This window comes from Macaca nemestrina, chromosome 4, assembly GCF_043159975.1.
Source record: "Macaca nemestrina isolate mMacNem1 chromosome 4, mMacNem.hap1, whole genome shotgun sequence".
Lineage (NCBI taxonomy): Eukaryota > Metazoa > Chordata > Mammalia > Primates > Cercopithecidae > Macaca > Macaca nemestrina.
The window spans coordinates 10,609,502-10,622,105 of NC_092128.1; the positions used below are offsets into that span (position 1 = coordinate 10,609,502).

A 12,604-nucleotide genomic window follows, 5' to 3' on the forward strand; every position below is an offset into this window, starting at 1 on the left:
GTCTGGGGTTTAGGACTAGATATTGGGATTTTTCTTTTTAAAAAATAATCATTCAGATGGCATCCTTTCCCTTTCACTCTCCCAAAGGAAGAGAAGAGTGATCGTCAGTGGCAAAAGGCAACTGCCAAAAAGCACCACCAAGAGCCGGCTTCGTGCTCAGGAGTGAATGCTGAGCCGCCTCCTCGTGGTTTCCGCTGCTCCACAAGTTCAGAGAAACCTCTCTGGTAAGAAACTATAGAAGTGGTGCATGGAAGTGTTACCAGAAAGGGTTCCTGATCCAGAACCCCAGAGAGGGTTCTTGGATCTTACACAAGACCCAAGAATTTAGGGTGCATTTGTAAAGTGAAAGCAAGTTTATTAGTGTACTAGTCTGTTTTCACGCTGCTGATAGACATACCTGAGACTGGGTAATTTATACAGGAAAGAGGCTTAATGGACTCACAGTTCCACATGGCTGGGGGAGCCTCACAATCAAGGCAGAAGGCAAGGAGGAGCAAGTCACATCTTACATGGATGGTGGCAGGCAAAGAGAGAGCTTGTGCAGGGAAACTCCCCTTTATAAAACCATCAGATCTTGTGAGACTTATTCACCATCACAATAGCATGGAAAGACCTGCCCCCATGATTCAATCACCTCCCACCAGGTCCCTCCCAAAACACGTGGGAATTCAAGATGAGATTGGGGTGGAGACACAGTCAAATTGTATCAATTAGGAAAGTAAAGGAATAAAAGAATAGCTGCTTCATAGAGCAGCCCCAAGGGCTGCTGGTTGCCCATTTTTATGGTTATTTCTTGATTATATGCTAAACAAGGGGTGGATTATTCATGCCTCCCCTTTTTAGGCCCTATAGGGTAACTTCCTGACATTGCTGTGGCATTTATAAACAGTCATGGTGCTGGCAGGAGTGTAGCAGTGAGGCTGACCAGAAGTCAATCTCATTGCCATCTTGGTTTTGATGGTTTTAGCTGGCTTCTTTACTGCAACCAGTTTTATCAGCAAAGTCTGTGAGCTGTATCTTGTGCCAATGGCCTATTTCATCCTGTGACCAAATGCCCTAACATCCTGGGGATGCAGCCCAGTAGGTCTCAGCTTTATTTTACCCAGCCCCTATTAGAGATGGAGTTGCTCTGGTTCAGACACCTCTGACAGAAGTAGAGTCTTAATCAGGATTTTAAAAAGCTCCCCAGGTGGTTCTAAAGTGCTTCCAAGATTGAGACGCACGACACATGATTAGAGCTTTTAAATTGCAGTGGTAAGTTACCCGGGAACCATGCTAAAAAACACAAATGCTGATTCAGTCAGTATGGGGTGGGGGCCTGAGAGTCTGCATTTCTAAAAAGCTTTCAGGAGACCCAATGCTGCTTGTCAAGGACTAAACTTCCAAGGTACCGGATGAGATAATCTACTTCCAAATGTCCTCTAGTCAAGCCACGCCTCACGAGCTCTCACGTTATTTTCTTCCTGTCCTAACCCTACACAGACTGAAGTACCTCATGCTATTTACAGGTAGGAAGGCATTTTTGTGTATACACTGTTCTGTTTTTAAATATCTGATAGCAACAAATCTTATTCTAGTCAAACATGAAATATTACCGGAAAAGTACAAAACCCTAAAGTCCAAATTTGGAGTGATGACCTTAGGCTCACAAAACCAGAGTGCCGTTGCTGATATGGGGGATGCACTTAGAACCTGAGCTGGTATGGAACTTATTTTAAACTGAAGCCACTGAGAATTCAATAGGTGCAGAAAGAAGCCTTCTTGGTGCTTCCTTTATCTGACAAAAAGCAGAGATTTCTGGAAAAATGAGGCTGCCGTACTTCCCTCTTACAGGTGGCTTTTACTCCCAGGGAGAAGATCAAGAAACCCACCGTAAGTCTTCTCTCCAGGGAAGTTTTATGGCCATGAATGCGATGCAGAGATCACTCAGGCCTGTATGAACAAGCACCATCCCAAACTCTTCATCTCTCATTTGTTCTTCTAGAAACCCGTGTATTCTTCCTATAGAGGCCTTTTCCCCCACCGCCTCTTTTCCCTACTAAGCTGGACATGTAAGTTTCTAGCTTTAGCTACTTACTGAGTTTCTTCTTTTTGAAGCTCCTATATGCATATAAATAAGGTCCCCCTGCCCACCTGTTAATCTGTCTTTTATCAGTTTGATTTGCAGGCCCCCAGGTACTGAACTGAACAGGACAGAGGAAAAGTATTTCCTCCCTGACACTGAGCAACTGGAGGCTGCTGTTAAGTAACTTTCCCTCATTTCTACATCTGTCCTCCATCCCTCCTTCTAGCCCCTCAACCCACATTGTGTCTCATGTTCCTATTCACCTAAAAGAAAAAAGGAAAATCAAATAATATTGTTTAAATAAACCTCTGCCTTATTGTTTGTAAACTGTTTGTCTTTTTTTGTTTTGTTTTGAGACAGAGTCTTGCTCTGTCACTCAGGCTGGAGTGCAGTGGCACCATCTCAGCTCAATGTAACCTCTGCCTCCCAGGTTCAAGCAATTATCCTGCCTCAGACTCCTGAGTAGCTGGGATTACAGGCATGTGCCACTATGCCCAGCTAATTTTTGTATTTTTAGTAGAGACAGGATTTCACCATGTTGGTCAGGCTGGTCTTGAACTCCTGACCTCGTGATCCACCTACCTCAGCCTCCCAAAATGCTGGCATTACAGATGTGAGCCACTGAACCCGGTCAACTGTTTTCTGTCCTTGTAATTGGTGTAATGACAATTGGATTAATACTTCACCTGCTGGACACTGGGTAAGAACTCTCCAAGTATAAGTGGAAATTTTTCTGCAAATGGATCTCATGTTACATAGCACAGGCCTACTGTAATACCAGAGTTACAGAATTTGGACTTGAACATCAAATACTAACAGATATGTTCCCTGTATACATTTTCATAAATCAATCACAAGAATCCTGTAATCCCACCACTTTGGGAGGCCAAGGCAGGTGGATCACCTGAGAGGTTAGGAGTTCAAGACCAGTCTGTCCAACATGGTGAAATCCTGCCTCTACAAAAATTAACTGGGCATGATGGGGGGTGCCTGTAATCCCGGCTACTCAGAAGGCTGAGGCAGGAGAATTGCTTGAACCCGGGAGGAGGAGGTTGCAGTGAGCTGAGATGGTGCCATTGTACTCCACCCTGGGCAACTGGGCAAGACTTTCTAAACTATCACCCACAAAGCATGATTTTTTAAAAATAAAGGAACTAAAACTCTTAACAAAATAGATAAGATCTTATCTCACAGATCTTAACAAACAAGTTCCTAATTAAGTAATAATACATAGGAACTCATATTGGCCCAAGGTAGGATCTAGAGGTTTTAGAAACTAGTCTCTTGGCCCTGACTTAGACCACAGGTGCTCACAGCCTCAGGTAGTAGGTCCCTTTGACAGCGGAAGGACTCCTGCATTGCAAAGATCATTCATGGTATTTGTCTACTTGGGCATTCAGAGGAATTTATCTGAGAGATCTCGGTTCCTCTGTGGCCCTGACATGTCTTTTCTCCTCTTGTATTTTCACTCTTACTTTTCTTCTTTCAGCATTAGGAATGCTTGCCTTTGTTCAGGCCAGCCCATGAGGAAAAGCCAGCCTGCTGTGTCATCTTAACAACATTCATAAAAGGGAATTCTTCATATGTGCCCTTGGCGCACAGCACCCTGCGTCAGTTCTAGGAATCCATGTGTGAGGAACAAAGAGGATTGTTTCGTCTGTAAATGGGCTATTCTGACAACAGGGCAATTTTGGCTTCTCTCTAAGCTTCACAAAGCTTTGCAGCACAACCCTGGCAAGGAATCACGATGACAGTAGCTGATCTGAAGCCACACACACCATGTGCGGGGCCGGAACATGATTAAAGCAATCAAATGCACAAGGTTTAGAGAATGAACTGTTACAAGTTTGTAGGGGGAGAGGATTCCAAAGTCCTTACTCAAGGTTCAAGCATTATAGCAAAATTGATCTAATATAATAACAACCATAATTATTATTAATATTATTGTAGCTAAACTTTAACACTTGCTACATGCTGTGATTAAACACATCAGATTTAAACACATCACTTTAAATAGAATTCCATGAGTTAGGTCTTATCTCCATTTAGGAAATGGGGAAACTGAGGAATGAGGTTATGAAAACTGCCCAAGGTTAATCTGCTGGTGAGAGGCAGGGATGGTGCTGGAATCCAGGCCTCCTAGCCGTTGCTTCCTGCCTCATCTTCCTGTTTTTAGCATCAGCAACATCACATGTTGCCTGGAGACCCACTGAAAGCTGGATTTGGAGGTCACTTAGAGGTTACACTCCCCTCCCCTTCTTCACCTTATGGGTGAAAAAGCAGAGACCTGGACAGCTCACTTGAGTTGCCCAAGGCCAATGTAGGTGGAGCTAGGAGTATGACCTAAGTCTCCTGAGATACAGCTTGATAGGCTGTCTGCCACCCAGGGTTATGTGTATACTCTTTCATCCAATTAATTTTTCAGCCAACAGCTACATCCTTTCATTTGAGCCCTGTGCTTTCAAATTACATGTCTTACCACTCAAAGAAGTGGGACTAAATCCATAGAGTTTTGCAAGCTTAAAGGTACCTCTTAAAGATCTGGAAGCCTACAGTATTATTCATGTCAATACAGAGCCAGGAGATGGATCTCTATATTGCTTTAGGTAAATCTCTTCTTAAATTAAAACACAGACTATGTTACAGCAAGTCATTGAGAGTCATAAGAGGCAAAAGTGAGAAAGTGAATTGATCAAATCACCCACAGTCATGGCGCAGACATCAGTTTAGGCAAGTCATCATTTAACCTAATTGAAGAGTTAATAGTTCCTACATTCTTTACCTTCACCTTATTTATTTCTGGCCCTGAGTACTTCAGATGTGCTGCCCTGAGAACTCCATACTCACAACATTCCTTTGACCTTTCTTAATCCTCCAGTGACATTACCAGTGAGGTTCTGTTATTAAATCCATTCCATAGTCCCAAGAGACCGAGGTTTAAAGAAATGAAGCAATGTGCCCGAGGTTGCTGGAGACTTTACCTGAATCCAAGTGATCCAGGTGCCAGGGGTCGGTGGCAGACGACATGGGGGAGAGGGTCAGCGGCGAGGCTCCGCAGTTGGACTCCACCAGCTCGCCCTGGATGTGGACGTGAGCCGAGGCGTTTGTCTGCCTCAAGGCAGCCTTGAGAGGGGCGATCTGGTTGAACTGGACTCTGGAGAGGCAACCAGTGAATCCTGGGGTATTGTATTTGTGAATCTCTTGGTCAATTTTCCCTGTTTCTAAAAGAAAAAAAGAAATGAAAATGTAATGCGACTGACCATAGTCCAGCTGTACAACATACCTGTCTTTGAATGCTTGTGTCCAAATCTTACATTTAGGTTTCAGTTTAAGATGTTACATTGTTTTAGGTGAAATATTAATGAGTCAATAAGACTTAGGGCTGCAGACTTGACTTTCAAGGAACCTTGTGTTAACAGAGAATATGGTAGGGTGGAAATAAGACTATATGCGATAAAATACATTTCTCAGTACCTTCCGGCTACTTCAGATGCTGCTGAAGCTCACCACAGCGACTTGGTCCTGATTGATTTTTCTCATCTTTTCTGATGCTTCCCTGACCCTCTTAACAAATTGAATGAAACAGCCCTGCTCTGCCCTCCTGGCAAACTATGGTTCTGTTTTATATCCCTTACTTATTTTCTTCTTCAGAAATCTTAAAACAAAACAAACAAAAATGAACAAGAATTCCAGCAGCCTGTACGTGAACATCTCCTTTCTTCAAAATCCAATCCCCTTGGAATTCTGAGATTTACGGAATCCCTGCTAGAGTCTGATGGAGGTTTTGGCAGTCAGGAAACTTTCCCAACCCAATCACAAACATACGCATGCCTTGAAGAATCTCACCATCTCCCCGCCACCTGTAGGCTCAACATCTTCCCAAACTAACTCAGCTCAGAGGTGAGACTGAGTAGAGGCATTTCCAAGGTACCAAGGGCAATGTACCCACACATTGTTATACCAGTTGAATCAATGTCTTTTGGCCCTCTGTCCCAAGTTTCTAACAGAAACAAATGTTGAAAAGGTCCTTAAATGCTTAAGAGCCCTTAGCTAGTGGGCCAGGTGGACTGACCTCAGAGCCTTTTAACCACTACTGGGAACCGTGTGAAAAGGATAATTCCAGCGGCAGTGTCGCAATTGCTCTGAGCAAGTGCTGCGTTAACCCCTCATGTCCCTGCCGACTCCCTGGGCTCACAGGAAGATTCTTTTGCCCCAGGCCTGAGGCAGGGTGCTGTGGGGGACGTGGATAAAGCGCCTTGTTCTTCTCCAGCATCTTTGTTCACTTGCTTGCCCTTTGCTGAAGCCGTTCTGTTATCTATCGTGAACCAGTGTTCGTTTTATCTCCTCTGTTAGAGATCTGGGTAGAAAACTTCTGACTCCGGCTCCATGTCATAGGGTCCCTGACAGTTTTCACAACTTTGAGGAGGGCAGGTTTCCCTATGGACACCACAGAAAATCAATCGTTTCAAAGCCGTATCTATCTGCGGGGTCCCAATTTAACATGGAGTCCACACTTCTTAAAGAGCTGTCTTCCCCGCGGTATCTCCTTCTGAGGTGGCCTCCAGGGAGGGAGCCTGCGGCGTGGGGTTCCGATGGTGGAGCAGGGAGAGATCATGGTTGGCAGCAGAGGCGTCCAGGCCCAGGCCTGTGGGGCTGCGAGCACTGGCAGAAGCATCCACTGAGCAGCAGAAGCTGGGGCTGGATGGCAGGAATGAGCCCTGGCGAATGACCTGCTCTCACGTTTCCATTCTCTTTAGGGCTCTTTCACTCTCTTTAGCTTTTCTCCTTTCTGGGCCTTCTCCCTTTCGGGGAAAATTCCCAGTGTTTCAACTGTTGTTTCTTTCCTATGAGGCAGCAGCGTCACCAAAAGGAGGATTCTGATGCCCTGGAGGGCAGAACCAGTATTTCCCAAACTGGAGTGTGTTCCACATCTAGTTGATGTGCCCCTTTCCTAGAGACCCTTGGCTGGGACCAATTCCCCTGGGGGGCCAAAGTGCAGTAGATGCTCTGGAGTTTGCAGGACCCGATGGTTCCAACTCAGGGCTATGTGATAATAATATTGATACAACGGTAGAGAAAGGTGGCAGAGAAAATCTAGGAAGAAAGGGGCGAGTCCCTGTCAAACCCTCACCCTCAAGCCAGAAACTGCAGCCCAAAGTGAGAACTTATATCCCTGTTTTCTGGCTCAAATGTTGCCTTTTCCAAAACCACCCATGGCCCTGCCCCACTGAATCTTGTGCCTATAAAAACCCCATACTCAGCTGGCAGAGAGAAGAGAAGCAGCTGGACGTTGGCGACTACGGTTGGAAGTTGGAGAGAAGCAGCTTGACTTCAGAAGGACAACTTGACATGTAACATCAGAGAAGAATCTAGCCAGAGATGGCTGGATTTCAGGAGAAGATTACCTTCTCTCTCCATCCCCTTTTCACCTTCCCTTCCTGCTGAGAGCCACTTTCATTGGCAATAAAATCCCCCACAATTATCATCCTTCAATTTGTTTGTGTGACGTCATTTCTCCTGGATGCAGGACAAGAGCTTGGGCGCTGCTAGTGTGGATACAAAAGGCTGTCACACTTGCTGTTTGTCCTCACTGGCAGAAGGCAGCTGCCTCACGTGAAAAGGCAGAGGGACCACTGACTTAGGCCGTCTGGGGACAGCAGAGCTAAAAGCACTGTAACATGCCCTCTGGGGCTTCAGGGGTTGCAGGCACCACCCCTAGATGTTGCCACGGAGCCTACGGAGTTCATTCCTGTTGACGCTCAAAAGCGTTCACCCTGGCTTCTGCACCCACTCACCCATGTGCTTCCCCCCACAAGGGGTGGAGCACAGTGGGGCCAAGTGAGTGGAGTTTGCTCCTGGCAGTGCCTAAGTGGCTGGCTGGTTCCAGCATTCGTGTGCACCAATTCCTGCCTCATTCGCATGCATGCTTCCTCCCATGAGGGGTTGAAAGCTGTGGGCTGGGTAATTGAGGGCACCCCTGTTGCAAGTCCCGCAAATGGGTCAGGGAAATATCCTGCTTCAATATTAGAGCACAGACCAAGGGCAGTACATGTGGTGGGGGCGGGGTGGGGGGGGAACTGTGCTTAGTACTTATTATGCAGTATCCCATTAAGTCTCCTGGCACCCCTCTGAGCTAAATAGGATTGTCCCCCAAGTGACAGATGAGGAGACTGAGGCTTAGAGAAGTTAAGGCTTTGCCAATGAATAAACATTTATGTTTCATATAAAAAAGCAGAACTCAAATATTTTGCATTAGTCTCAATTTCTCTTTGAAAAATAGACTATATTATGTTTTATATTCATATAGACTTTTGATATTTCTAGTCAGGAACCCCATAGAAATGGTAGAGTGAGGGTTTTAGAAAAAAGGTAAATGGTTGTTAAAACTGCTTTGAGATCGTGTTTCATTAGAGGTTGAGCCAACAATTTGATTTTCAAAAATGTGGTGAACCGATGTCAAATCTTCATTAGCATCATTTAAAGCACCAGAAAGTTACAGAAATGCCTGTCTGGAATAAGATTCCATATTTCTTAAGAACATCTATAAATGATAGTATAGCCATCACTTTTGAATTTATTACAAGTAAATTATGTTACTCTATAATTGATTAGACTGGTCTCTACTGAAATCAAATATTAAAATATTTACTGTAAGAAACAATGTTCTGTCTGGAGGTATCTTGGGTAAGGTGTTATTTGTGGGAGAAACTTGCTTTAAAAATGCAAATTTTAGAAATGCAGTACAATCACTTTAAAATTAGATTCTCAAGTGGCAATCAGTACTTTAATGTCTTATATTCATAATGATACGGGTTATAGAAAATAGCCCACTTAAAACACTGACACAATTCCGGGTAACACGTGAAAATGAAATGCTCCTGACAGTCCTTTTAAGGAAATGCAGCACCTCCATTTGCGATGCATTAGCATGCTTTCCCGCTCCTTGTTCACTTACTGAATGCCAAGCGAGAGGCAGGAGGGTTGTGAGAGATGAAAGAGAGAAGGGCGCCTGAGCAGGAAACACAGGGAGGATAAAGCCAGTTCCACGGAGGGCAGAGCTGTGCTTGGGGCCTTGTGTACATGCTTGAGCTCCTTTTCAGCAATTGGACAAGCATTTATTTATTTGGACAGGGATTTATTTATTTATTATGAGACAGGTTCTTGGTCTGTCATCCAGGCTGCAGTGCAAGGCACAATCTCAGCTCACTGCAGCCTCGACCTCCTGGGCTCAAGTGATCCTTCCACCTCAAGCCTCTTATGTTGCTGGAACCATACTCGTGTGCTACCATGCTGGACTAAGTTTTTTTAGTATTTTTTGTAGAGGCGGGGTTTTGTCATGTTACCCAAGTTGGTCCCAAACTCCTAGGCTCAAGCGATCCACCTACCTCGGCCTCCCACAGTGCTGGGATTACAGGCATGAGCCACTGTGCCCAGTCTGGATAAGCATTTAGATGTGACTTATCGAAGGAGATTTCTTATTTTCCTTTGAGATTATTCAAATACACCTATGTCTTCTTCTTGTGTATTCCATGGGATCTATTCACCAGATGATTTTTGTTAGGTTTTTATATCTTTTAGTTTTCTATCAATATTGCCTTTTGGGGAGGGGGATGTGATATTATGAGATACAAAGAATCACTGTCAAGTTCATTTTCTACTTTTTATGAAGCAGGCAAAAGATTTTAGGGCATCAATGAGACTTAATTTAAGACTCTTGATAACTATCTGCTGTGTGCTCCCCACTGTGCTAGGGATTGTGGAAGTCACCCCTTCATAGAATCTGCAGGGTCAACACAAATGGCCAAACCTGGTTCTAGCCCTAACACAGCACACGGTCGCTCTTCAGAGACCGTAGTACAGCTGGCCCCAAAGCACTGCCCACCGCTCTGCTCCTTCCTTCTGTTCTGGGGTGAAGTATGTTGACTGGTGGCACTGGGGGTCTTTAGGTAATTCACAGACTGGGAGCTAAATAACATCCAATCTTATTCCTTCCCCGATTCCCGTTCAATTCCTCAGAGTCTCAGGCTGGCGCAGTGTGGGGCTGGACTATCTTTATCATGGTGTCAACACTTCCTATTTTCCCTTTTTAACAAAGAGAGGTCAGACCTCAGACCTGGATGCTTCGGTGCGCAACAGTGCTGAATTTCATTATATTTTTATATTATGCATTTTTAACACCACCGTGTCATGAGAGCAAGCGATACTGGCATTTCATTTCATGGTAGTATTGCAAAATTTCTCTTTAACATAAACTTTTTAACATAAATTTATTTAAGTAAAAATGGTGAGTCTGTTTAAAGGACAATATTAAGTAAACAGTAAAGGAGGCCACTAGAAATGGTAAAAATGTCATCAGAAATGACAAAAATCGTGACATTGGTCCTCAAATGACTCTTGTTTGGGGAACATTGTTGTGGATAGAGGACTTTGATGCCTCTCTAAGCCCCTGGATGTTCTCAGGTGTAATCCACCCTCTCCCCTCACACTCAGTACCAGTCACTATCCATCACTTTAGAACACCAGAGACCCCCGCTCAGTAGGGCTTCCTCCTGGATTCTGCTCCTGGCTCTACCTAACTGGACCAGGTGTGTTCCCACTCTCTTCGGATGGGCCAGAGGCCTGTTGTGCCTTTCCTAGAATTAAAGTTTTCTTGACAACTGGGACTAAATGTCACTTCTCTTTGCGTTCCTCAAAAATAATGCCTTGCACAAAGTAATCACCAGTGACTGTAGGAATGAATATACAGATGCTTTTCAACTTATAATGGGGTTACCTTCCCATATACCCATCGTAAGGTGGAAATATTGTAAATAAAAAATGCATTAAATACACATAACCTACTGAACATCATAGCATAGCCCAGCCTACCTTAAACATACTCAGAACACTTATATTAGTCTACAGTTGAGTGAAGTCATCTAACACAACACCTATTTTATAATAAAATGTTGAAAGTAGAAAACAGAATGGTTGTAGGGGTATTCAAAGTATGGTTTCTACTGAATGCATATCACTTTTAAACCATGGTAAAGTTGAAAACTTGTAAGTGGAACCATAAGTCAGGGACTGTCTGTGAGTGAAACCATCTATTCAACAGTCTGTCATTCGTAGTTTGGTTGTGTGGGATGGGACCAAGTACTATGGAAATTAGAACAATCATATAGCTGTAGTCAAAGTTTGTTTTTCAGCTTCATAGGGTAAACAGGTGCAGCACGTAACCAGAAAAAAGGAGGGGAAGGTATTCAGCATATTCAGGAATTCAGCAGCGTATTCAGAACCACTAGATCATTATATGTTATTTCTAGCAGTACTATTACCTGAAAATCTGTCTCATTAAAAATGGACTTGTCTTTCAAAATACTGTTGTATTGCTCTAAAACTGACACCCAGAGGAACTGATCAATTTCTCTCCTAGGAAGGAAGGCAGGACTTAATCCTGAACACCCATTGCTATATAAACCCTCCACAGGCCTGATGCATAGAACAGTGGTTCGATGGCACCTCGTGGAATAAGTAGAAAGTCGGTTTGAAATCACTGCCTGGGTGAAGTTTTAAATACTACTTGGAAGATCAGACTGAAGTACAATAGGTGAGTGGTCACCTGATGTACACTTGAAAACATGGCCAGGCGCTGCCGGGCCAGCACCTGAAGCTCCCAGTGGCTCCCAGGGTCAGGGCTGGGCATCTGGGCCTCTTGGAGAGAGAGTAGAATTTGCATTGATCAGGTAGGATTCCGTTTTTCCATTCTAGTCCCATTTGGACAGAGTTGAATGAACGGGAGTCTAAATGGTTAGTGGAATAAATCAATGGGAAGTAACCATAACAACAACAGTAACAAAAAGCCAAGAGCATTCATCTAAAAAAAGCAACATAAAATCTGATAAGCCTCATTCCTCCGTTTGAACGCGATCAAATGGTAAACATCAGGCAGGGCATGGAAATGTTAGTATCTAGGTTCCCCGTCAGCTCCTGCTCTGACAGACTGCAGTTTTTGTTCACAGATGTCTTGCCAATCAGCTGCCCTTCCAAAGATGCACAGCCAGAATTAAATCTGTATCCATCATTGATGTATATGATTAGGTACTATGACATTTTATTCATCCCTTAAATAAAGACATGAATGAAATTCCATTGTATTTATTAGATGCTTTTCTCTCTTATGAAGAAATATGCAGGACTAAAATATGCAGGTGTAATTGAAATACTTCTTGACCTATGAAATGCACTAACTCAATTATGCAGAGGCAGAATGCTGGGAGAAGCAGAATCATTTTTCCTTCTACTGTCTCTACCACATTTTGAATTTTAATTATTTTTAGAGACAGGGTCTCACTGTCAGCCAGGCAGGAGTGCAGTGGTGTGATCATAGGCCTCGCTGTACCCTTGAACCCCTGGGCTCCAGTGATCTTTTCACCTTAGCCTCCTAAGTACCTGGGACTATAGGTGCACACCACCATGCCTGGCTTATTTTTAAATTTTTTTTGTAGAGACAGGGTCTCATTATGTTGCCCTCCTGGCTTCAAGCAATCCTACCCCCTC

The 12,604-nt window shown here is 44.0% G+C and overlaps 1 protein-coding gene and 1 non-coding gene across 2 annotated transcripts in view; both read right to left on the reverse strand.

Moving 5' to 3' along the window:
* Positions 1 to 12,604, reverse strand: part of LOC105474842 (contactin associated protein 2) — a 2,256,224-nt gene that overhangs the window by 39,677 nt on the left and 2,203,943 nt on the right. The window contains exon 22 of the mRNA XM_011729645.2: positions 5,047 to 5,286. Within this exon, the coding sequence (XP_011727947.2) occupies positions 5,047 to 5,286 (240 nt within the window). The remainder of the gene's footprint in view (positions 1 to 5,046; positions 5,287 to 12,604) is intronic.
* Positions 48 to 262, reverse strand: LOC112425417 (small nucleolar RNA U3). Its single transcript, XR_003016470.2, has one exon. It is a non-coding gene; the product is annotated as a small nucleolar RNA U3 (small nucleolar RNA).